A 26,584-nucleotide genomic window follows, 5' to 3' on the forward strand; every position below is an offset into this window, starting at 1 on the left:
TGATTAAGTGACAGCGATTAATTTCTTGCTTCATTCACATTAGGTCAAGAGTGTCTATTCTGGGAGGAAATCTTGCAGTGCAGTGGGTAGCGTCCCTGCCTCTGAGCCAAGCAAGCTTCAGGTTCAGTCTCACTCCAGGACTTGATGGCCAAGTAAGGTGCATTCATAACGCAGGTTGAGAATCAACCGGCACATTCTTTCAACACACATCATTGGCAAGTGGTAAAAGTGGGAGAGATTCCTGATTAGCCATTATGGGAAAGAACATTGGAGTCTCTACCATCACTATCCACAACTCCAGGCTACAACATGCATGTAAACAGGGTAGTTGTCATGGGGGACTTTAACTTTCCAAATATTGATTGGAACCTTTGTAGGTCAAATAGTTTGGATGGGGCACTTTTTGTGCAGTGTGTGCAGGAGGGTTTCCTGACACAATATGTGGATAGGCCGACAAGGGGTGAGGCCACATTGGATTTGGTACTGGGAAATGAACCGGGCCAAGTGTTAGATTTGGTTGTGGGAGAGAACTTTGGAGATAGTGACCACAATTCGGTGTCTTTTGTTATTGCAATGGAGAGGGATAGGGCCGGACGGCAGGGCAAGGCTTACAATTGGGGGAGAGGTAATTATGATGCGATTAGGCAAGAATTAGGGGGCATAAGATGGGAACAGAAACTGTCAGGGAAAGGCACTGATGAAAAGTGGAACTTTTTCAAGGAACAAATACTGGGTGTCCTTGATAGGTATGTCCCTGTCAGGCAGGGAGGAAATGGCCGAGTGAGGGAACCGTGGTTCACAAAAGAGGTGGAATGTCTTGTGAAAAGGAAGAGGGAAGCTTATGTAGGGATGAGGAAACAAGGTTCAGATGGCTCGATTGAGGGTTACAAGTTAGCAAGGAACGAGCTGAAAAAGGGGCTGAAGAGAGCTAGGAGGGGACATGAGAAGTCCTTGGCGGGTCGGATCAAGGAAAACCCCAAGGCTTTTTACTCTTATGTGAGGAATAAAAGAATGACCAGGGTGAGGTTAGGGCCGGTCAAGGACAGTGGTGGGAACTTGTGTATGGAATCAGTAGAGATAGGCGAGGTGATGAATGAATACTTTTCTTCAATGTTCACCAAGGAGAGGGGCCATGTTTTTCAGGAAGAGAAGGTGTTACAGGCTAATAGGCTGGAGGAAATAGATGTTCGGAGGGAGGATGTATTGGCAGTTTTGAATAAACTGAAGGTCGATAAGTCCCCTGGGCCTGATGAAATGTATCCTAGGATTCTTTGGGAGGCGAGGGATGAGATTGCAGAGCCTTTGGCTTTGATCTTTGGGTCCTCGCTGTCCACGGGGATGGTGCCAGAGGACTGGAGAGTGGCAAATGTTGTTCCTCTGTTTAAGAAAGGGAATAGAAATGACCCTGGTAATTATAGACCGGTTAGTCTGACTTCGGTGGTTGGTAAATTGATGGAAAAGGTCCTTAGGGATGGGATTTACGACCATTTAGAAAGATGCGGATTAATCCGGGATAGTCAGCACGGATTTGTGAAGGGCAAATCGTGCCTCACAAATTTGATAGAATTTTTTGAGGAGGTAACCAGGTGTGTTGATGAAGGTAGGGCGGTTGATGTCATATACATGGATTTTAGTAAGGCGTTTGATAAGGTCCCCCATGGTCGGCTTATGATGAAAGTAAGGAGGTGTGGGATAGAGGGAAAGTTGGCCGATTGGATAGGTAACTGGCTGTCTGATCGAAGACAGAGGGTGGTGGTGGATGGAAAATTTTCGGACTGGAGGCAGGTTGCTAGCGGAGTGCCGCAGGGATCGGTGCTTGGTCCTCTGCTCTTTGTGATTTTTATTAATGACTTAGAGGAGGGGGCTGAAGGGTGGATCAGTAAATTTGCTGATGACACCAAGATTGGTGGAGTAGTGGATGAGGTGGAGGGCTGTTGTAGGCTGCAAAGAGACATAGATAGGATGCAAAGCTGGGCTGAAAAATGGCAAATGGAGTTTAACCCTGATAAATGTGAGGTGATTCATTTTGGTAGGACTAATTTAAATGTGGATTACAGGGTCAAAGGTAGGGTTCTGAAGACTGTGGAGGAACAGAGAGATCTTGGGGTCCATATCCACAGATCTCTAAAGGTTGCCACTCAAGTGGATAGAGCTGTGAAGAAGGCATATAGTGTGTTAGCTTTTATTAACAGGGGGTTGGAGTTTAAGAGCCGTGGGGTTATGCTGCAACTGTACAGGACCTTGGTGAGACCGCATTTGGAATATTGCGTGCAGTTCTGGTCACCTCACTATAGGAAGGATGTGGAAGCGCTGGAAAGAGTGCAGAGGAGATTTACCAGGATGCTGCCTGGTTTGGAGTGTCGGTCTTATGAGGAAAGGTTGAGGGAGCTGGGGCTGTTCTCTCTGGAGCGGAGGAGATTGAGGGGAGACTTAATAGAGGTTTATAAAATGATGAAGGGGATAGATCGAGTGAACGTTCAAAGACTATTTCCTCGGGTGGATGGAGCTATTACAAGGGGGCATAACTATAGGGTTCATGGTGGGAGATATAGGAAGGATATCAGAGGTAGGTTCTTCACGCAGAGAGTGGTTGGGGTGTGGAATGGACTGCCTGCAGTGATAGTGGAGTCAAACACTTTAGGAACATTTAAGCGGTTATTGGATAGGCACATGGAGCACACCAGGATGGTAGGGAGTGGGATAGCTTGATCTTGGTTTCAGATGAAGGTCGGCACAACATCGTGGGCCGAAGGGCCTGTTCTGTGCTGTACTGTTCTATGTTCTATGTTCTATGTTCTAAACGTGTATTTTGCCACAGCAACTCGGACTCAGAGTGATCTGTAACTCATTTAAATGTGGCTGACTTTGTTACATCGACCAAAGCTGACACCTTGATAAGGAATTACATCTGATAAAAGTGAAGAAAGTCTCATCTAATGTCAAAAACGTGGGATTAGATTTCATGGTGGTGGGGTGGGGGATTGGTATTGTTCATCCACTGCAAGAGTCGACCATTTACCGACACACCTCAAAGAATCCCTGCCCCACAGCTATAATGTGTTGCCAGCAGGCTAAACATGCAGAGATTTTTGGGGTCGGACAGAGAGAGGACGTGTCCCCTTTTCTTCATGCTCTGCCACTTTTCATTCGGCTCACATCCAACCCTTGTTGCTCCCGGTGATGCCTTGCCCTTATCTTGTGGCTTGTTGTCTCCTTGTGTTGCCAGCAGGATAAACAGGCAGAGAGTGAGACTGTTGCTGCCTCTTGGTGGGAGTCCTGCTCTCTAGAGCAGTGGGCCACTCTGATTAGCCGGCAGCTCTCACAGCCCCTGGAGTACCTGAGCTCAGCAGTAGGCATTGCTGGGAGTGCAAGTAGGAGACATGAGGGAGAGCGATGGTGTCTGGACTGAGATAAGCCCTGGGCTTCTGGGGCAGGAAGCGATCCTAAAACCTGGGAGGAGGACAGGGGGGATGCGGGGGGTGGTGCAAGGAGGGTGGGAGGATGGGTTTTAGAGGTCACTGGGGGAAGGAACAAAGCGGGTATACATCTTGGCAGGGGAGAATGCCCCTGATGTGTAAAGGGCAGCCCATGAAGGACGTACCTCACTTCCTTCCTATCTTTTAAGTATTTTGTTTAGGAGAAAGGCCTGCCCACTCCTGCCTGCTTGCCCATGCCAACCACATGATGATCTGAGCAGGTGATTATCCCAGGCAATTGACATGGTAACAAACTCGATTGACCTTTTATTTAAAAATAACGGTCAGGCTGCCTATTTTAACATCTGCCTACCTACCATGTTATGGGGGGCATCTCCAGGGTGGGTGGGAAGGTGATGAAGTGGCCACCCTTCCCCGGCCTCCACCCACCCAAGGATTTTACTTTTACTGACGATGCATGGAATGATGCACTGTTACACAGAATTGCCTAACAGACTAGAAATTTTTAGACTTTGATTGGTAGATGGGTTAAATATTATTGAACAAAGGGAATGATATTCTCTAACCCCTTTTGTACTGCAGCAGATAAATGTTTAATGATTTACACGACAACTCAGGACTTCTAAGCTCTCTTTAAATGATTAACAGCGCAGCTCCCCTGATGGCTCATTGGGGTTATCCAAGGATTAACTGTACCATGTGGAATGGGAAAGCAGCCAATGCTGATAGAATAGCTTCAGAGTATTAGAATTAATTCCAGCACTTCTCAATGAGGAGAGCAGGAAACAGAAGCGCTGCCCTGATCCTCAGTGTCTGTGTGTGACTAGAGCGGCTCCATAATTACTCTCAGCGTCGAGGTGGAGGGGGGTGTAACCACATTAACGGAACTACAGTTACCCTCAATATTTCTAGATCGGCAGTGGAAAATTAATCAAATATGACTACTGGATTACAAAATGATAACCACACCCTGGGTTTAGTCTGAAAGGAAAGTTTGTGTCTTAGATAATTATCTTCAGAATCTGACCTTCCATTCTAGTTTACTTAGGCTTTCTTCAATATAGTGCATAATTCATGAGAATAGTCTTGAATGAATGGCACAGTGGTTAGCACTGCTTCCTTTCAGCGCCAGGGACCTGGGTTCAATTTCTGGTCTCAGTCACTGTCTGTGTGGAGTTGCACATTCTCCCAGTGTCTGCATGGGTTTCCTCCGGGTGCTCCGGTTTCCTGCCACAGTCCAAAGATGTGTGGGTTATTTGAGCGGACATGCTCAATTGTCTTCCGTGTCGGGGGACTAGCAGGGTAAATAGATGGGGTTACGGGGATAGGGCCTGGGTGGGATTGTGGTCGGTGCAGACTCAATGGGCTGAATGGCCTCCTTCTGCACTGTAGGGATTCTATGATAGAGGAAGCCACTACTTCTATGCTTTGTTATTGATGCACGATGATGGATTCTTTGTTCCAATTCTCTTCCCACACTTAGTTGTGTTCTAAGACAGACTTTCATCCGTTTCCATAGCTAGTAATTCCCAGAACAGGTCACTAGTCTGTCTCTAGATCTTCATAGTTTGAGGGGAGCCACTCCACATCAAGCATGGCTGACCAGCAGTCTCACCCACCCTTATCACCAGCCATTTGCATGTTTAGAAGGATCTGCAGGTTGACACTTGTTTAGCGCACCTTCTTATGAACGTACCTTCTTTGGCCATCGAGTCTGGGGTGGAATTCGAACCCTGAACTTCTGGCTCAGAGGCAAGGGCACTAACCCACTGTGCCACAAGAACACCATTGTTAGTTACTAATTACTAAATAACCAGCACAGATACATCAACATCCAGTGTCCCATTTAAATTACGTGCCTTAACATCCCGTCAGGCTTCTTGCAGGAAAGGCTTTGATCCCGACACCATCTTATAGTACAGGCCTGATCTTATAGTACAGGCCTGATCTTATAGTACAGGCCTGATCTTATAGTACAGACTGCTGACATCAACTCACGTTGTGTGACATAGACTAAGGGCAGGGTTTTACAGCCTCTTCTGCCCGGCAAGATATTCCAGTCCCCCTGAAGTAAACGGGGATTTAAATGGCCCACTGCATCCACCAGGAGGAGACACACTGTGGCGGAGCTGTAAAATCCTGGCCCAAATATTTTGTGATGTGGAGATACCGGCGTTGGACTGGGGTAAACACAGTAAAACGTTTAACAACACCAGGTTAAAGTCCAACAGGTTTATTTGGTAGCTACCAAATAAACCTGTTGGACTTTAACCTGGTGTTGTTAAACTTCTTACCAAATATTTTGTACCAGGAAACTAAATTCAATGTCTATTATTTGCTCTCTATCCTCATTGCTGTACAACCACTGTATTGCGACAAAATATAATATAAAGCCAACATTTAGGATCTCTAGATTATTCACTAATCTCCATTATCCATAAATAAGTAAGTACCCTGGATGGTAGGAGCTAATAGAGATACCATTGCATGAACAGAAAATATAATTAGAATAACATTGAATTACATTTTGTTTTGTGACTTTTGCATACGCAACAATTAAAATCCAGTGTTAACAATGATTAAATCAGGACAATTTAATTACCTGCTGGGCACCCACGTCCTCCGTCAAGCCTCATATAACCTGGGCAGCATTCATATAAAACCAACCTGCAGTCAAAGGAATGAAAATATGCAAATATGTGAGCCAAAAAAAAATTGGACTGAGAACAAACAAGTCTCCTGAAAATGAGTTATGATTGAATTGTTCTTCGCTCAACGTATAACACATGATTCTCTGTGCTTGGTAGTTTTGTCCAAAAGCTAGCTTGATTAATATGAGAATATTCCATATTCAAATAGAAATGGTATGCTAACTGACCCCAAGATGAGTTTTTGACCACATATTCACATCACTAAGGCAGCTTCTTTTCACTTCTGTAACATTGGCCAATTTCACCCCTGCCTCATCTCATCTACCCATGAAACCTTCATTCATGCCTTTGTTACTCTTGATTTGACTATTCCAATGCACGCCTGGCTGGTCTTCCACCTTTCCTAGAAATCTTCCAAAATTCGGCTAACCATGTCTGAACTCATACAAAGCCCCATTTACCTCACAGCCCTCAGTTCACTGGCCTGCATTGGCGACTGGTCAGGCAACATCTTGATTTTAAATTCTTGTCAAACATTTGTTTTCAAATTCATCATGCCATTGCCCTTCCCTAATCCCATAATCTCCTCCAGCCCACAACCTTCCGAGCTACCTGTGCTCATCTAATTCCAGCCTCCTGGACATCTCTGATTTTAATCTTGCCAGCAATGCACATATCCCATGAATGAATATGTTATACGATTTAGATGGCGCTCCATTATTGGTGTCCATGTGTTCAGTTACCTAGGAGTGAATCTCTGGAATTCCTTGCCCACATCTCTCCATCGTTGGACCTTGCTTTCCTCCTTTAAGATACTCCTTAAAACATACCTTCTTAACTATCTGATCTAATCGATCTTTATGAGGTTCAATGTCACATTTTGTTTTTTTGTTGTTGCTGTGCAGTGTCCTGGGGAGCTTTAGTACGTCATTATTCTTTCACAACTGCCAAATATACATTGCAGCAGGTTGCCTTTGAATTAAATGAGTCTGCCATTGTATAGCAACAAACATATCGTTTTATTCATGTAGTTTTTAAAGTTTTAAAACTTCATTTTTATTAATTAGTGTCATAGGTAGGCTTACATTAACACAGCAATTAAGTTATTGTGAAAATCCCCTAGTCGCCACACTCAGTGTTAGGGTTCACTAAGGGGCAATTTAGCATGGCCATTGCACCTAACCAGCACGTCTTTCAGATTGTGAGAGGAAACCGGAGCACCCGGAGGAAACCCACGCAGACACGGGGAGAATGTGCAGACTTTGCACAGACAGTGACCCAAGCCGGGAATCGAATCCAGGTCCTTGGCACTGTGAGGCAGCAGTGCTAACCAGTGTGCCTGTGCTGAGTTCTTCTCAGTTACAAAATATAGGGGTTAAAATTCAATTCTGGTGGGACGCAAAATGAGTAAGAAGTTTAACAACACCAGGTCATCGACGACGCAAAATGGCCAGTGATGACTCGGTCAAGCTTTATACATCATCGTATTTTCCATTCCTTTATGCACCTCAGCTAGTTTTCTAAAGGAGAGGCAATCTGCTGCTCTTGGTTTAATTTTACCTCCATAATCACACACATCTTGATTGTTATGTTATGCAGAAAGCACGATTTGGTGTACATGATATAGTGGGCAGGATTTTCTGTGCGATCTTGCCACATGTTGCACAGCGGCAGAGGTGGCCCACCATTGGCTGGTCCCGCTGTTGTCAGTGGGGTTTCTCATTGGATGCACCCCTCGCTGCCGGGAAACCCACGGCAGGGGTTCACCATTGGTGGGACTGGAAGATCCTGCTGGTGAGAATGGTCTGAAAATTCCAAACAGTATAAACTGGTAGGAAACTCTAATGATTCTGCATCTATTGGATAAAGCAAATTTTAAATGTTACTCCCATTTGGCTAAATACCTACCAGCATAACAGCAATTAAATTGATTTAAGATCAACACTGCAGGCCCAAGTTTAATGGCACTCAACATAACAGGGTAGTCATGTGTGTCCCACTTACACTTCGCTATGATCCTCAGTAGACCTGCTGTTCGTAAAGAGTTGGGTGTCAGGTCTACCATTTCTGGGGCTGGCTTTACAAATGTGCTTTCTGAACATCGTAAACTGAAGGCTTGTTATAGAATCAGTGAATGGTTACAATGTGGAAGGAGGCCATTCAGCCCATCATTTCAGTGCCAATTCTCTGCAAGAGCAACTTGGCTAGTTTCACTGCCCTGCCCTTCTCACGTTACCTTTCAGCTATTTACTCTTCAGATATTTATCCAATTCCATTTGAATGCCACGACTGAATCTGCCCCATCAAACTCTGATGCAAGAAGTCTCACAACACCAGGTTAAAGTCCAACAGGTTTATTTGGAATCACGAGCTTTCGGAGCGCTGCTCCTTCATCAGGTGAGTGGAGAGGTATGTTTCACAAACACGGCACATATCCAGCCACAGTCCAATGCTGGCATCTCCACATCATGACTCTCAGGCAATGCATTCCAGATAATAGCCACTCACTGCGGAGAATAGTTTTTCCTCGGGACTCTGGCTTCTTTTGGTTATTCACCATAAATTGCTGTTGTCTAGTATGCAACCCTTTCACCAATGGGAACAGTTTCTTCTTATCAATCATCCAGAACCCTCATTATTTTGAACATCTCTATCAAATCTCCTGTCAACCTTCTCTTCTTCAAGGAGAACAGCCCGAGCTTCCAAAATCTATCCACATCCCTGGAACCATTCTCGTAAATATCTGCACCATCTCTAAGGTCTTCACATCCTTCCTAAAGTGTGGTTTTCAGACTTCGACACAATACTTCTGTTGAAGCCAACCCAATGTTTTATAAAAAGGTAAATCATAACATGTTTGATTTAATACTCCATGCTTCTATTAATAAAGTGCATGATGCCCTCCGCTTTATTAACCACTTTCTCAACCTGCTCTGCCACCTTCAACAACTTGCATGCAGAGACACCCAGGTCCCTTTGCTCCCACACTCCTTCTGGATCATATTCTTTATTTTAGATTGCCTCTCCTTGTTCTCCTTTCCAAAATGAATTACTTCACACTTCACCACCTTAAATTTCACTTGCCATATATCCATCCATTCCACCAGCCTGTCTATGTCCTCATGAAGTCTTTCACTATCTTCCTGGTTCACGATACTTCCATGTTTTGTGTCGTGCAAGTTATGAGATTGTGCCCTGCTCACCCAAGTCTAAGTCATTAATATAGATCAAGAAAATCAGTGGTCTTAGTACTAATCCCCTGGAGAACCCCTCTGTATACCCTACTCCAGCCTGAAAAAAAGCATCCATCCTTACACTGCAGTTCCTGACACTCAGCCATCTTTAGGAATATAGGAACAGGTGCAGGCCATTCGGTCAGTCGAGATTGTTCCGCTATTCAAATGATCAGCTACCTCTACACCATCTTTCCACTACTATCCCCATATCCCTTGATAGAAACATAAAAAATAGAGGCAGGAGTAGGTCATTCAGACCTTTGAGCCTGATCCACACCATTCATTATGAACATGGCTGATTATCCAATTCATTAGCCTGATCCCATTTTCCCCCGTACCCTTTATTCCCTTCGCTCCAAGAGCGATATCTAACTCCTTCTTGAAAACATTCAATGTTTTAGCCTCAACTGCTTTCAGTGGTAGTGAATTCCACAGGCCTACGACTCTCTGGCTGAATAAATTTCTGCTCCTCATAGTCTTTAAAGGCTTACTTCATAACCTTAGACTGTGAACCCTGGTTCTGAACTCCCCACCATCAGGAACATCTTTCCTGCATTTACCATATCTAATCCAATTAGAACTTTATAGTTTTCTAAGAGATTCCCCCTGCATTCTTCTGAACTCCAGCGAATATAATCCTAACCGACTCAATCTCTCCTCAGTGTGGTAAACCTTCGCTACATTCCCTCTATAGCAAGAACATTCTTCCCCTGATAAGGAGACCATTGGAATGGCAAAATCTATCTATTTCAGTCTTGAATACACTCTATGCCCAAAGCTCCTGGGGGTAAAGAATTCCAAAGATTCAGCATTCTCTGCATGAAGAAATTCCTCCTCATCTCAGTCTTAAATGGCCTGCCTCTTAATCTGAGACAATGTCTCCTGGTTCTAGACTGACCAGTCAGGACAAACATCCTGTTTACATCTACCCTGTCACACCCTGTAAGAACTTTGTATCTTTGCTGCTACTGTCCCTTTTATTTCATGGATTAAACTTTGCTGACAAGCCTGCAAGCCTGTTATGTGGCACATTATCAAACGCCTTTTGGAAGTCCATATACACCACACCAACTGCATTACCTTCATTAACCCTCTCTATGAGCTTACCAAAATCTCACCAAATGCTCAATCATTGTTAGTTAGACATGACTTGCCTTTAACAAATAAATGTAACCTTTGCTCAGTTAATCCAGATATTTATCCAATGTGGTTGCCCTCTGCCCTAGCATACCAATCAATTCAAAGGAGATAGGGATGGGCAATGAATGCTGGCTCAGGTAGTGATGCCCAAATCCCATGAATGACTTTTTTTGAGCAAGGGTGCAATACTTGCAATTCTCTGTCCTGGATCTAATGAAGATTGAAAGATTATGGCCATAGCCTCAACAATTTCCACTCTTATTCCCCTCAGAGTCCCCAGGGTGGCACAGTGGTTAGCACTGCTGCCTCACAGTGCCAGGGACCTGATCTGATTCCCAGCTTGGGTCACTGTCTGTGCAGAGTCTGCACGTTTTCCCCGTGTCTGCATGGGTTTCCTCTGGGTGCTCCGGTTTCCTCCGGGTGCTCCGGTTTCCTCCCACAGTCCAAAAGACGTGCTGGTTAGGTACATTGGCTGAGCTAAATTCTCCATCAGTGTACCCGAACAGGTGCCAGGGTGTGGCAACTCGGGGATTTTTGCAGTAACCTCATTGCAGTGTTAATGTAAGTCTACCCTTGACACTAATAAATAAAATTTAAACTTGAAAAGATTAATCTTCTCTTGGATGCATCTCATCTGGTCCTGGTGATTAATCAATATTATATCAAGATATAATCAATATCTCTGCCAAATTTCTAATACCTCTTTATTAATTTTTGTCTCAACTATCTGAAGCATTTTCTTCCTTGATAAAGACTAAGCCTTGCACTCTGCCTCCATGCATTAATAGAATTTTAGGTCCCAAATCAGTCCTGCACTGCATCAGTCTACATTTCCTGCTGCCTTGGAAAAGCAGCCAGCATAATCCAGCACCCCACGTACCCCAGACATTCTCTCTTCCACCTTCTTCCATCGGGAAAAAAATACAAAAGTCTGAGATCACATATCAATTGACTCAAGAACAGCTTCTTCCCTGCTGCCGTTAGACTTTTGAATGGACCTACTTCGTATTAAGTTGATCTTTCTCTACACTGCATTCTGCACCCTGTCCTTTCCTTCTCCCCTATGTACTCTACAAACGGTATGCTTTGTCTGTATAGCATGCAAGAAACAATACTTTTCGCTATATATTAATACATGAGAATAATAAATCAAATCAAAAAAATCTTCTCATAATCTCTTCTTAGCGCTTCTCTTATGCTGATTCCACTACACCTCCAAACTTTTGACATTCAGCCTTGCTCTCACAGGTCTTATCAATCTGACACCCGTCACATACATCCTTTCCTTTCTTCATTTTATCTCTTTCATCATCCAGGGGGCTCTGGCTTTGTTTGTTTTTTCTGGCCATTCGTCTCAATTGGCCGGAATCTGTCAGGAACGTGCTCGCGATTTCCCAGTTTAGACTCTCGACAGGCAAAAAAAAACTGCCCCTCAAGACAAAAGAATTCTCCTAAATCCACAGTCAGGATTTAGTCAGTCAGCTTGCTGAGCTGGAGGGTATTGCTACGACTGAGGTCAGCATTGTTCTCTCCCCCTGCTGTCTTGATGGAGCTTGGGTCAGTCCTGAACAGGGGAAGTGCGTGGCTTTTACTGTGGAACAGCTCAGCGTGGTCTATTGGGAATCTGGAACTCATTGTGACAGGCATTCCCTGATGCGGACTGGCTTTCCTTCTCGCTGGGCTGCAGCATTTCAAACCATCCCTAAAAGACCTCACAGACGATGCTGAATGAGACTGTTGACCCCAACAGAAAGTTAATAAATAATAAAGCAGCATTAATGTACAAGGAAAAGACTTCCCCTGAGCTCTGTGTGTGACCTTAAGCATAAACACAGCAGGGGTGATTTACCTCGCCTTTTCAGTGAAATAATTATTGAAATAACAAGTGTATGATTGTGCTGGGAAACAGCGAATAGAAGATATGTTCCGACCACGTTTATGATCCCACCAATACAGAGAGATAATATTCACCCTCGCTGATAGTCCACATGCAAATTTTAGATATGGCATGTTTTATTTCTCGTAGAATCAATACAGCTGGGAGCAGTATTCAAGGCATTAGTGGCTGCCAGAGAAAGAGCAATTGAGTCATTCCATTGAACCATTTAAGCCGCATGGCAAATAGAACTGTGTATTATGTCTACGGCAGAAAGCCAGACAGAATTTCATTGAACTGACATCAGATAGCACATGAACACGTTTGGAATTAACAATGAAAACCTTAAGATGACGGCAGGGTGCTCAGGTCCACTTTGGCCGCACCTGACTGTATTTGAACACGCCTGTGAGTCATGTTACATCGCTGCAAAGCAAATTGAAACTCACACCCTGCAGGTGGGAGCCTGGCCTGCACAACAAAGCCAAATCAGACCATTTTTAATTGCTATATACACCAGCACATGCCTAATGCGGAACAGCTGCAAACCTGGTGCAGAACGAAAAGACAGCTGCCAGTTAACCGGGGTCCGAGACAAATACCATCACTCCAAGTGATGGAAAGAAAGATCAATGTTAAAGTGTGCAAACAAATAAGTTCACAGCAACTGATTAGGTTCACTGACATGTCACATTCCGGACAACTGAATGTTATTTTGGGGAGATGGTGGGTAACGTGGCGCCTCCTATGCTTTATTTTTCAACCAGTGTTTGCTTTAGCAGACAAGGGGAATAAATGTGCCACATCTGCCATCTGTGTGAGGAACATTAGAGTCCAGGAATTGGGCCAGGGTGCATCTTCTAGCAGCAGGAGCACGGTCAACTGGTGTCCTTGGCCTAATTTCCTTACTGCCGGAACAGAGCAGGTCTACCCCACAGGCTGTGGTCATGGAGGTCATAGTTACAGAGGCCAGTGTCACACCAGGGGTGTAACCTCATCCGGCTCATATGGCGGCCAAAATCCAGACAAACATATCCTGATGGGGAGGCATGCAAATACGAGGAGTGGGATTTGATTTGATTTATTATTATCACATGTATTGGGATATAATGAAAAGTATTGTTTCTTGAACACTGTACGGACAAAACATACCATTCATAGAGTACACAGGGGAGAAGAAAAGGAGAAGGAGCAGAATGTAGTGTTACAATCACAGCTAGGGTGTAGAGAAAGATCAACTTAATTTATGGTAGGTCCATTCAAAGTCTGATGCCAGCAGGGAAGAAGCTGTTCTTGTGTCAGTTGGTACATGATCTTGTGGGATTTGAGTGGTGACTAGCAGGGGCTTGTAGATTTAACATGAAGCTGGGAGGGGTAATCCTTCTTCTTCTGTCTCTCCAAAGTCTCTATAGTTTAAAAAAAACTAACTTACCTTTCTGATGGCAGTGTCCAATGGCCCTTGATAGATCTGCTCATTTGATTGTCAAATACTCGAAGAAACAAACCACAATGCAGTGCATGCAATTTTGCAAGGGATATTAAACATATATCATGCCTCACATTTGCACATTGCTGACACCCATTTCAGGCATTCACCCTAAATACCTGTGGAAAAACCATTACCCATTTGGTGAGTGGTTCTTTGCCAATGAGAAATGAGCATACGCATGCCATCCACCACATTGCACCCATGGTCATAGGTGTCAAAAAGCCAATGCAACTTCTAAGCCTAACTTCTATTTTAATGGATTGATTTGTGTTTTCAAACAGTCTATGCATGTGCTCTCATCTCAAAAGACAGCACAGCACTTCCTCAGGGCTATATTGTCAATGCAGATTAGGGGCGGGATTTTACGACCTCGCTCGTGCAAGATCATGAAATGCTACCAGAGGCCAACAGAGATTTCCATTCTGGAAGCCTCACCCGCCCCGCAATCGGGGCAGGCAAGGCGGTAAAATTCTGGTCAAGATTTTTGAGTTGCTGGGGTGGGATTTAAACCCTCAATCTTTCACTTCAGAGACAAGTAACATTCGCACCACACAAATGCCAGGCAATGACCATCATCAACAAGAGACACTCTAACCACTACTCCTTGGCATTCCATGGTGTTACCATCACTGAATCCCCCAATGTCAACTTCCTCGGGGTTACCATTGATCAGAAACTCAACTGGACTCGCCACATAAACACAGTGGCTACAAGAGCAAGTCAGAGGCTAAGAATACTGCAGTGAATAACTCACCTCCTGACTCCCCAAAGCGTATCCACCATCTACAAGGCACAAGTCAGGAATGTGATGGAATATTCCCCACTTGCCTGGATGGGTGCAGCTCCAACAACACTCAAGAAGCTTGGCACCATCCAGGACAAAGCAGCCCGCTTGATTGGCATCACATCTGCAAACATCCATTCCCTTCATCACCAATGTTCAGTAGCAGCAGTGTGTACTATCTACAAGATGCACCGCAGCAATTCACCAAGGATCCTGAGACAGCGCCTTCCAAACCCACGACCACTTGCATCTAAAAGGACAAGGGTGGCAGATACATGGGAATGCCACCACCTGCAAGTTCCCCTTCCTGCTGCTCACCATCCTGACTTGGAAATACTTCGCCGTTCCTTCACAGTCGCTGAGTCAAAATCCTGGGATTCCCTCCCTAACGGCATTGTGGGTCAACCCACAGCACATGGACTACAGCGATTCAAGAAGGCAGCTCGCCACCGCCTTCTCAAGGGCAACTAGGGATGGGCAATGAATGTTGGCCAGCCAGCAATGCCCAAGTCTTATGAATGAATAAAAAAAAGAATGCTACTAAAGGAGCTAAAGTTGACATGACAGAAATTCATAAGAGAATAGAAAAGTATTGAAGATGTTATATTTTTACTTAACTAACCTAAAAATGTTTTACATCTGTTCAAAAATAGTTGGTGTAGCAGGCATATACTGACAAGCAGTGCAACATGAGTTAAACCCCACGAGTAAAATACATAATTCGGGAGTGGCTATCACACAAGTGAGTTATGGTTCTGAATGGAATTTGGAACAGATAAACATTGGATGCAGCTGCAAGTTCCTCAGGCCCGTGACCATACCTCAGGCACTGGAACCATTGGCAACCAATTGGGTAAAATGAATGAGAGTGTTGGGGTGGTGTGGAAGGAGATGGTGGGGTAAACAATGTGGGTAAGTTTTAATCAAGGACGTAAAACTGGTTTCAATGGAACAGAATGGGAAATTGAACAGGATGTCTGACTGCTGATCCGATAGTGTCAGTTTTGCACTCCACAAATTCAAATTTACAACCAATGGCAGAGGCCTTGCCTTGATTTTTCCAGTTACCCTGGTAACCCGCAAGAGTGTCTGGTTGGTTGGACAATGGCATGGTGCCATCTTTGGGGCAAATGGGATCAAAGGTTATGAGGAGAAAGCAGGATTAGGCTATTGAGTTGGACGATCAGCCACGATCGTGATGAATGGTGGAACAGGCTCGAAGGGCCAAATGCTCCTATCTTCTATGTTTCTTTGGAAGATCTGCACTGGGGTGTGCTACAAAATGGTAGAGCAAAGGAAGAAGTGGGACTCCAAGAATACCTCTTCCTGCCTCATGAACACGACTCAGCCTGATACATGCCAGTGCTCTGTACCCTGGGGAACCCGGTAAAATCGAGTCACAGACCAGGAAGCACGTCCTTTGCCCTGAAGGGCATCAGTCAACCAGTTGGATTTTTATGACAATGATTAGATTATTGAGTTCTATTTCACAATTTACGATCACTAGATGTCTAGTTCCGTGAGTCTGCACATTCTCCCCTTGTCTGCGTGGGTTTCCTCTGGGTGCTCCAGTCTCCTCTCTCAGTCTGAAAGACGTGCTGGTTAGGGGCATTGGCCATGCTAAATTCACCCTCAGTGTACCCGAACAGGCGCTGGAGTGCAGTGACCGGGGGATTTTCACAGTAACTTTATTGTAGTGCTAATGTAAGCCTACTTGTGACACTAATAAATAAACTTTAAACTTTAAAAACTTTATAACTACTAGACCATTATACTGAGCAAACTCTGTACCAGAGAAGGTAAGTGCGTCGGAATCCCTTTCACCAAACTCCAAAACAATTTATTTTGGTCAAATCGAACCACTTCCCACTCTATGAAAGTTATTAGAAAATAAGCCAGTCCAGATGCTGAAATGACACATGAACAGTTTAGGCCTATACTCTCTGGAATTTACAAGAATAAGAGGAGATCAAATTGAGGTATACAAGATGATAAAAGGTATGGATAAAGTAGATGTGGAGTGGGTGTTTCCTCTTGTGGGGCATTTTAGAACGAGAGGTCACGGTCTTAGGATAAGGGTTTTTTTTAGCAAATTTAAATCAGAGTGGAGGAGAAACTACTCCTCGCAAAGGCTTGTGAATCTGTGGAATTCACTACTCCAAAGTGCGGTGGATGCTGGGACAGTGAGTAAATTTAAGGAGGAGTTAGACAGATTTTTAATTGGTAATGGGTTGAATGGGAGAAGGCAGGAATTTGGGGATGAGGAGCATATGAGATCGAATGGCGAAGCAGATTCAATGGGCTGAATGGCCTAATTCTAGATCTTATGAGCTTATGAACTTTGGACTTTGAATTGGTAAGCGGTGGATTGGTAGGAATGATTCATCGGCCTCAGATTTTGAGTGTCCCTGTGTAAACACACACTGCAGCATACATGGAACTAATGAATACATTGTGGCATTCTGAGTTTGAGAAGAAAGTGGAACACTCCTGTTTGCAGCTGTATAACCTGGCTAACATAAGTGAGGCAGTGTTATTTAATAAGCTTCACTTGTGCTGGCCCAGTACATGCAACAAAGGCAAATGCATACGTGGCTTCAAAATATAACAACCGATTAACTACCGTCTGCATTACCTGTTCCCAGCAGAAACAATCTCCTGTACTGAGACTTTTGGAAACCGAATTTACATTTTGGAAGGAAGCCATCGGGAAAAGCAAACATTCTTTCCAGCCAGGATTACATGACATCTGTACACTTCCGACATAATATCATAGAAATCATCGAAATCATAGAAACCTTATAGTGCAGAAGGAGCCCATTCGGCCCATCGAGTTCGCACCAACAACAATTACACCCAGGCCCTATTCCTGTAACTCCACATATTTACCCCACTAATCCCTCTAACCTATGCATCCCAGTTCACTCAGGGGCAATTTAGCATGGCCAATCAACCTAGCCTAATCTTTGGACTGTGGGAGGAAACCGGAGCACCCGGAACAAACCCACGCAGACACAGGGAGACAAGTGCAATAAGTAACACATTTCGACTTGGTAAAGGGTAAAAAAGTACTGCGAGACTGTGATTTTGAGTGGCCAGTTCCACTGAATACCTGGTCCCTAGAAAATGATCCCAGCATAAGTCATTGCAGAAGATGAGCCCAGAACTGCTTCTGGAGAAATCACTCGTAAACAATCAATGGTTAGAGAAACAATGCACCAGGCTGAACGAGTGTCTTATCTCTTCTGCAGGCGCAGGATTTCTCTCGGGGCTTGAGTTTTCTTATCAGTCAAAGTCAATATTCCCAGGAACTGGAAAGTAGGAAGCCAATTTAACAATGAAGAACTTTGAGTAGTTTTATCTCCCTGATTATCCTGAAGTCAAAATAAATCACTTGGTTTCCACAGAAATTAACATTACTGATAATGTGAAGAGAGCGGATGGTGGAAGGGCCCTTCAGCCAATGTACACGGAGGGGCTGGTAACTGTGCAAGACCCCCTTGGACTGTGTGCTTAATCCTAATTCTATTGTATTGAATCTAATTCTATGTATTGAAGCACTGTAGAGTGCAATATGGCCAATATATGTCGTTTGTAAAGAATTTTACTTTCTCCAATGAAAATATTGAAATAAATGTTCTCATTACTGAACTGAAGCACCTCAGAGTGCACCTTGATCCCTGGAGAAATTGTGAATGATGTGGAGATGCCGGCGTTGGACTGGGGTGAACACAGTAAGAGTTTTAACAACACCAGGTTAAAGTCCAACAGGTTTATTTGGTAGCAAATTTGCTACCAAATAAACCTGTTGGACTTTAACCTGGTGTTGTTAAAACTCTTACTGAAATTGTGAATACCATTGCACTTTACAAGTTCAAATGTTTTGTAACGTGTCTTTCAGATGTTATATGAACATACTTGAGCAAAATAAATATGGAGAGAGCTGATGAACGGTGATACCTGAAACATTGACTTGTCTGCTCTCTCCACAGAAAGCATTCGACCCACTGACCACTCCCAGCATTGCCTGTTTTTATTTCCGATTTCCATTATCTGTTGCATTTGATTTTTTGACCACAGATAATTTGTACACAAACAGGATCTATCTCAAAGCTGATTCCCCATCAATGCAGTATTCAAATGTTAAAGGGTAAACAAAGTCCAGCTTTCTCATGAACATATCTCTTCAGTGTTATCGAATGTGTAAACAAACGCTCCCATGTCAAAGCTTAGCAATGCAGTTACCTCAAAAGCTAATACTCTTTGACACATTTTCCTGTAATTGTTTGTCTTGAGGTCCAACGGTAAGATCTACACAACTGAAATTTTAAAATATTTTCTCAAAACACATTGTGCCCAAGGAGTGACACTGCTGTCTGCTTGAGCTCCTCCATAATGTAGGCTTTTAATTACTCTCATATCCTGTAAAAGGCACAATTGTACTCCTAAACGACAGGCAGACAGATCATCTCTCTCTCAATCTGTAATGTTGCCTCACAATCAGAAACTTTACAGTCCTCCTGCAGCTCCGACAAGGGGTCATCCAGACTCGATGGCCGGAATTTTACCGGCATGCGCCCCCAGAATCGGGGTGGGCGAGGCTCGCAGAACGGCATCCTCCATTGGCTTCGGGTGGGATCTTTCGAGCCTCGAGCAGGCGAGGCGGTAAAATTCCAGCAGATATGTTTGCTCTGTCAGACCTGCTGAGACTTTCCAGCATTTTCTGTTTCAGATTCCAGCATCTGCAGTATTTTGCTTTTATCTCCTGCAGGAATTCTTGTCTGCCATTTGTTTTTCCCAGTGAAAGAGCAGTGTACTTTGTGACTCCTTACTGACCTGGTCAACACTGGGATTGACACCTATTTTGCAAGTGTGAATACAAGCTTGTATCTTTCCTCTCCTTAACCCCAGTCTGTTGGTACTGCCCAGTTTTCTTTTTAAGTGTGAGCCTGTATAATTTTAAGTCTTTTTAATAGCATCTCCCTCCCTTGCTTCGTCTTCCTTTCCTTCCTCAATGCTGCAAAGGAAATACACAAAAGGAATGAATATATAAATGATTTGGAGGAAAATGGAGCTGGTCTGATTTGCGGATGACACAAAGATTGATGGAGTTGCTGATAGCACCGGGGATTGTCAGGGGATACAACATGATATAGATAGATTGGAGACTTGCGCACAGAAATGGCAGATGGAGTTTAATCCGGACAAATGAGAGGTGATGCATTTTGGGGGATCAAATTTAGGTGTGAATTATGCTGTAAATGGCAGAACCCTTAGGAACATTAACATACAGAGGGATCTGGGTGTGCAGGTCCACAGTTCCCTAAAAGTGGCTACACAGGTGGCTAAGGTGATTAACAAGACACATGGCATGCTTGCCTTCATCACCCGGGGCACTGAGTACGAGAGTTGGGAAATCATGTTGCAGCTATATAAAACTTTGGTTGGGCCACATTTGGAGTATTGCATGCAGTTCTGGTCACCACACTACCAAAAGGATGTGGAAGTTTGGGGAGAGCGCAAAGAAGGTTTATTAGGATGTTGCCTGGTCTTGAGGGTGTTGGCTATGAGGAGAGATTGAATAAACAAGGATTATTTTCACTGGAAAGACGGAGGCTGAGGGGAGGCCTGATAGAGGTCTACAAAATTATGAGAGGCACAGACAGGGTGGACAGTCAGAGGCTTTCCCCAAGAATGGAAGTGTCAATTACAAGGGGGCACAGGTTCAAGGTGAGAGGAGGAAAGATTAAGGGAGATGTGCGGGGGAGGTTTTTCATGCAGAGTGGTGGGTGCCTGGAATGCGCTGCCTGAGGAGGTGGTGGAAGCAGGCACATTAGCAACATTTAAGAGGCATCTGGATGGGTACATGAATAGGGAGGGAATAGAGGGATACGGACCGAGTAAGGGCAGAAGGTTTATTTTTGTTAAATTAGGGCATCATGATTGGCACAGGCTTGGAGGGCCAAAGGGCCTGTTTCTGGGCTGTACTTTTCCTTGTTCATGAATTTAAGATGCAAGTTCCTCAAATTTTTTTCTCCTCTTTCTCTGGTCTCTGCAGGCAATTATCTGGTTTGTTCCCCTCCACAACCACATGGCTGAGACTGAGAACTGGTTCGTGAGAGATACACCATAGAAAGCATCCTTTCTGGATGCATCATAGCTTGGTTTGGCTCCTTCTCTGACAAGATGGGCGGTATGGTGGCACAAGTGGTCAGCACTGCTGCCTCACAGCGCCTGGGGCCTGGGTTCGATTCCCGGCTTGGGTCATTGTCTGTGCGGAGTCTGCACGTTCTCCCCATGTCTACGTGGGTTTCCTCCGGGTGCTCCAGTTTCTTCCCACAGCCTGAAAGACATGCTGCTTGGGTGCATTGGCCGTGATAAATTCTCCCTCAGTGTACCCGAACAGGCGCCGGAGTGTGGCGACTAGGGGATTTTCACAGTAAATTAATTGCAGTGTTAATGTAAGCATACTTGTGACACTAATAAATAAATTTTAAACTTTAAGACTACAAGAAACTACAAAGGGCTGTGAACGTAGCCCAATCCATCACACAAACCAGCCTCCCATCAATTAACTCTGTCTACACTTCTCGCTGCCTTGGAAAAGCAGCCAGCATAATAAAGTATCCCGTGCACTCTGGACATTCTCTCTTGCACCTTCTTCCATCGGGAAAAAGGTACAAAAGTCTGAGATCACGTACCAACTGACGCAAGAACAGCTTCTTCCCTGCTGCCATCAGACTTTTGAATGGACCTACCTTATATTAAGTTGATCTTTCTCTACACCCTAGCAATGACTGTAACACTACATTCTGCACCCTCTCCTTTCTTTCTCCCCTACGTTCTCTGTAAATGACATGCTTTGTCTGTATAGCGCGCAATACACACTTTTCACTGCACACCAATACATGTGACAATAATAAATCAAATCAAAGAGATTGCGGATGTGAATCTCGCTCACGTGTGGCACGGCATGCTGGGACACCAAGTCATGGTGTGGGACTGCAAACTCTTTCTGTTTTCTTATTTCTCTTTTTTCTAATGCTCATTCTGAAAAAAGCTGACAATTCAAGAGTCATTCAGCTCGTCAAGATTTGACAGTTTCCTGCATTCTCCAGCCTGGGTACGTCATGGTTTGAATGAAAAGCAAGGATACGGTCTATCTACATCTGTCTGAGCCTCTTCCTCTTCCAAGAACTTAAAAAAGAACTCCTTTACTACACTACTGGGATATTTCATTTCCCAATATTTCCTGTCCTTTTGAATTAATTTTAAGGGTGGGAGGGATGCAGAAACCACTATAATAACAGCTATTGCTGAATTGTGCACTTTTGCACTCCTTTTACTGGGAATAGAATAATGATCACTGATGATCAGAGAGCAAAATCTTTCATTCTGCATGTCTGAGCTAGGTTCCAGCTTGCTGGGGAACACGGCCCATGTGATTACATTTTGTATTTCATGGATGTTTATCTAATTACGGCAAGGCTGGATGATTCCGTGTTCATCATTTTCACTGAATGCTTACACATACACGCTTCACTGCTGGGTTAACAAACTTTTCATTGTTTATTCCAATTAAACCACTTCTTTGTTGCTTAACAAGTGTTACAGGGTCATTATTATAACTGAAAATGGTTGACTGTTAACAACATTTTATTTCATGAAATTGCCCACAGCAAAATCATTCATTAAAGATAATTAAACGCTTTTCAAAAATTAAAAAAACTAGTCCTTAGGGGAAAATTGGCAGCAAGGGCGGCACAGTGGCAAATTAGCACTGCTGCCTCACAGCACCAGGGACATGGGTTCAATTCCCAGCTTGGGTCACTGTCTGTGTGGAGTTTGCACGTTCTCCCCATCTCTGCGTGGGTTCCCTTCAGGTGCTCCAGTTTTATCCCAGTTAGAAAGATGTGCTGGTTAGGTGCATTGGCCATGCTAAATTCTCCCTCAGTGTACCCAAACAGGAGCCGGAGTGTGACGACTTGGAGATTTTCACAGTAGCTTCATTGCAGTGTTAGCATAAAGCCTACTTATGACATTACTAAATAAACTTTATAAGACATTTACAATATCACCAAATTGAACCACAGAGCCTTACAGTATAGAAGGCCGTTCAGTCCATTGTCCCTGTGCCAGTTCTTTGAAAGAACTGTCCAATTTAGTCCCATGCTCCAGTTTTTCCTCATCACAGTGCAAGTAAGACAACCAGTTTTGAAAGTTCTTGAGGAAATTGATTCGACCTTCCTTTCGAATAGCACATTCCAAATCTTCCCAACCCTCTGTGTGAAAAAGTCTATCTTCACTGGTTCATTGCCAGTTGTTTTAAATCTATAATCTCTGGCTATAAACCCACTTTAAGGAGTCTAACAACACCAGGTTAAAGTCCAACAAGACGGCCTCAGGTTGAGACCGTCCTGTTGGACTTTAACCTGGTGTTGTTAGACTCCTTACTGTGTTTACCCCAGTCTAACGCCGGCATCTCCACATCATATAAACCCACTTGCCAGATGAAGCAATTTCAATTGTTCCATGATAGAATCCCTATCGTGCCGAAGGAGGTTATTCGGCCCATTGAATCTGCACCGACTCTCCAAAAGAACATCTTACCCAGACCCACCCTCGACCCCCACCCTATCCCTGTAACCCCATTTACCCTGCTAATCCCTCTAACCTACACATCTTGGGACACTAAGGGGCAATTTAGCACGGCCAATCCACCTAATCTGCACATCTTTGGACTGTGGGGGGAAACCGGAGCACCCAGAGGAAACTCATGCAGACTCGGGAAGAATGTGCAAACTCCACACAGACAGTCATCCAAGGCTGGAATTGAAAATGGGGTCCTATCTGATGGACTTTAAAAGCTGTATTCAAGATTGATAAAGTTCCATTTTGGGATTCCTGGATTAACACTAATCTTTACATTCCTGAACTATGCAAAGTTTCCCCTTACAATTCCTACAGTGTAGGAGGTCAATCCGTCCATCGAGACGTCACCGACTCTCCGACAGAGCATCTTACCTGGACCCACCTCCGCCACCAGATCTTGGTAACTCCACATATTTATCCCACCAATCACCCTAACCTATGCATCTTGGACATGATGGGGCAGTTTAGCATGGCCAATCCATCTAACCTGCACATCTTTGGAGTGTGGGAGGAAACCGGAGCACCCGGAGGAAACCCACGCAGACACGGGAAGAATGTGCAAACTCCACACAGACAGTGACCCAAGGCCGGGGTTGAACCCAGGTCCCTGGTGCTGTAGACCGAATCGTGGAGAAATGAATAGGAATCAGACTTGGGGCACCAGGCAAGTTTCCAATTGATAATAAATCATAGAAATCATAGAAACTCTACAGTACAGAAAGAGGCCATTCGGCCCATCGAGTCTGCACCGACCACAATCCCACCCAGGCCCTACCCCCATATCTACCCACTAATCCCTCCAACCTATGCATCTCAGGACACTAAGGGCAATTTTTAGCATGGCCAATCAACCTAACCCGCACATCTTTGGACTGTGGGAGGAAACCGGAGCACCCGGAGGAAACCCACGCAGACACGAGGAGAATGTGCAAACTCCACACAGACAGTGACCCAAGCCGGGAATCGAACTCAGGTCCCTGGAGCTGTGAAGCAGCAGTGCTAATCACTGTGCTACCATGCCGCCCAGTGGAATTTACCAATGTTGAGGCAAGAGACATGTGTGAAAACATGAATATCATGGCCATGGATACTGCAGCAATGGAATCCGTGAAAGGATTCATGTGGTGATTGATAAACCGCTGCATGAAATTTTAATTGTTTGACCATATGCTTATTGACACATATTCTGGCATGGGCCGTTCATGTAAAGAATTCCCTTCTGATTGGTGGACAATACAATCCCTAGCTATCAGTTTATAAACCAAATCCCAAAATGCCTTCTGTGCTGTGCTGAGCAGATAAATAATTTGCAATTGATGTGGTTTTCAGCGCACTGACTACTGCGTTAAACGCTTTTGAACTCAAGAGTTTCATAGCTGAATACAAGTTAGCACAATTCCGTGCTGAATTCTGTCAAAGTGTTTGGGTAGGGATAGTCCTCCAACTCTTTTCATTTTTCTTGCACGTTTAAATGATGCACACATGGAGGCAGACCTTTCCTCGAGGCTGAGGATGTGTAAAAGATTCCGAGAGCAGTATGGCACAGGAGGAGACCATCTAAGACAGAATTTAACTCAAGTGATTTGGTGTATTTGAAACGGAGAGTAGTAGGGAATAGAAAGGCACGGATTCAGAAATGGGTCATGTCAGTAAGGCAGTATTTATCGTAAATTACAATCAAATGGTTTATATGCATTCCTCACAATTAATCAGAATTAATGACCAAAATCCCAACTCTCTTAAATGACACAGTAAGAAGTCTCACAACACCAGGTTAAAGTCCAACAGGTTTATCTGGAATCACGAGCTTTCAGAGTGCTGCTCCTTCTCCAGGTGAGTGGAGAAGTGGATTCACAAACACGGCATATATAGACAGAGACCCAGTTGCAAGATAATGGTTGGTTTGGAAAGATAATGGTTGCAATCGGGCCTTTGTCTATATAGACAAAGCCACGTTTGTGAACCCACCTCTCCACTCACCTGATGAAGGAACAACCTGGTGTTGTGAGACTTCTTACTGTGCCCACCCCAGTCCAACGCCGGCATCTCCACATCATCTGTTAAATGAGGCATTTTGAACTTCATTTACTCGTATTTTGTGACGGAAACCTTGAGGAGTCAAAAACATTAAAACAAAGGCTGGATAATGGCGATGTGACTGATCCTGACACACAGGACAGAGCTGCCATATCCACAGGCTCTGAATGGGTAGCTGGGTGACATATATTCCAGAGGAGTATAGTGAATGGAGGGCTGCAACAGTTGTGGAATATGCATGAAAAGCTACTGAAAGTTTAAATATTGATTGAATGTTCAAGATGACTGCCAAGAAGTGAGGATCATAGACTGGTATGTAAGAATGGAAAGTAAGAAAGAGCAGTGCAAGGATTGATATGAGGTCTGAAAGTATTAACTGACTTGCTGGAATAGAATTTATTACTGCACTACATTCACCACTGCTCTCTGTTACTTCATCAAGGAACTTAATAAGGTTGGTCAGACACTATTTGCCTGAACAAATTCCTGCTGGTTGTCCTTTGTCAGCCCATATTTCTCCCAAGAAGAATTAAACTTATCCTTGAAAGTGGTCTCAAGTCAGTCTCCCCCTACAGACATTTGATTGATTGACCTGTAGTTTTATCCCTCCTTTGTTGTATGGGGATGTAACATCTGCAATCCTCCAGTCCTCTGGCACCACTCCCTTATACAAAGAGGATTGAAACATTATGGTCAATGCTTTTGCTATTATCACCCTAGCTTCTGTCTGCAAGCTTGGATGCATCCCATCTGGACCGAATGATTGGCTAACTTCTGAGTGATGCCATCCTATCTAGAATTTCATTTCTATCTATTTTAAACCATTGAACATTTCTGCTCTGCTTCCTTTAATATCATTCTCTTCTTTTGTGAAGATAGACACAAAGCATTTATTCAGTACCTCAGTCATGCCCCCAGAGTTTGTGTCCACAAGAAAACTTCCTTGTTTATCCCTAATCATTTCTTTAACTATTTTTAAAATGTATACATTTGTAACATATTTTGGATATCTGGTTAAGGTACCTGCTAATCTTTTCCTACGCTCTCTTTGCCCCGCCATCCTTTTTTCAATTTTCCCCCACACCCTCTGTATTCTGGCTCATTTTTGGCAGACATTAGTCAGAAAACTCCTTGTTTTGTTTTGCTTTAACCTCGATTTCCTTTGTCGTCTGTTGAGCTCTAATTTGGATGCCTAATTTTTCCTCTTGATGGGAATATGTTTGGTTTGTACCTTAACTATCTTGGTCTTAAATGCCTGCCATTTCTCATTCACGGTTTTCCT

General features: G+C 44.0%; 1 protein-coding gene across 6 annotated transcripts in view; it reads right to left on the reverse strand.

Annotated features, from left to right (window-relative positions):
- Positions 1 to 26,584, reverse strand: part of LOC144499799 (periostin-like) — a 104,793-nt gene that overhangs the window by 66,947 nt on the left and 11,262 nt on the right. For all 6 annotated transcript variants that reach the window (XM_078222297.1, XM_078222294.1, XM_078222293.1 and 3 more), the window contains exon 3: positions 6,040 to 6,104. In XM_078222297.1, the coding sequence (XP_078078423.1) occupies positions 6,040 to 6,104 (65 nt within the window). The remainder of the gene's footprint in view (positions 1 to 6,039; positions 6,105 to 26,584) is intronic.

The sequence above is a fragment of the Mustelus asterias genome, chromosome 10 (assembly GCF_964213995.1).
Source record: "Mustelus asterias chromosome 10, sMusAst1.hap1.1, whole genome shotgun sequence".
Lineage (NCBI taxonomy): Eukaryota > Metazoa > Chordata > Chondrichthyes > Carcharhiniformes > Triakidae > Mustelus > Mustelus asterias.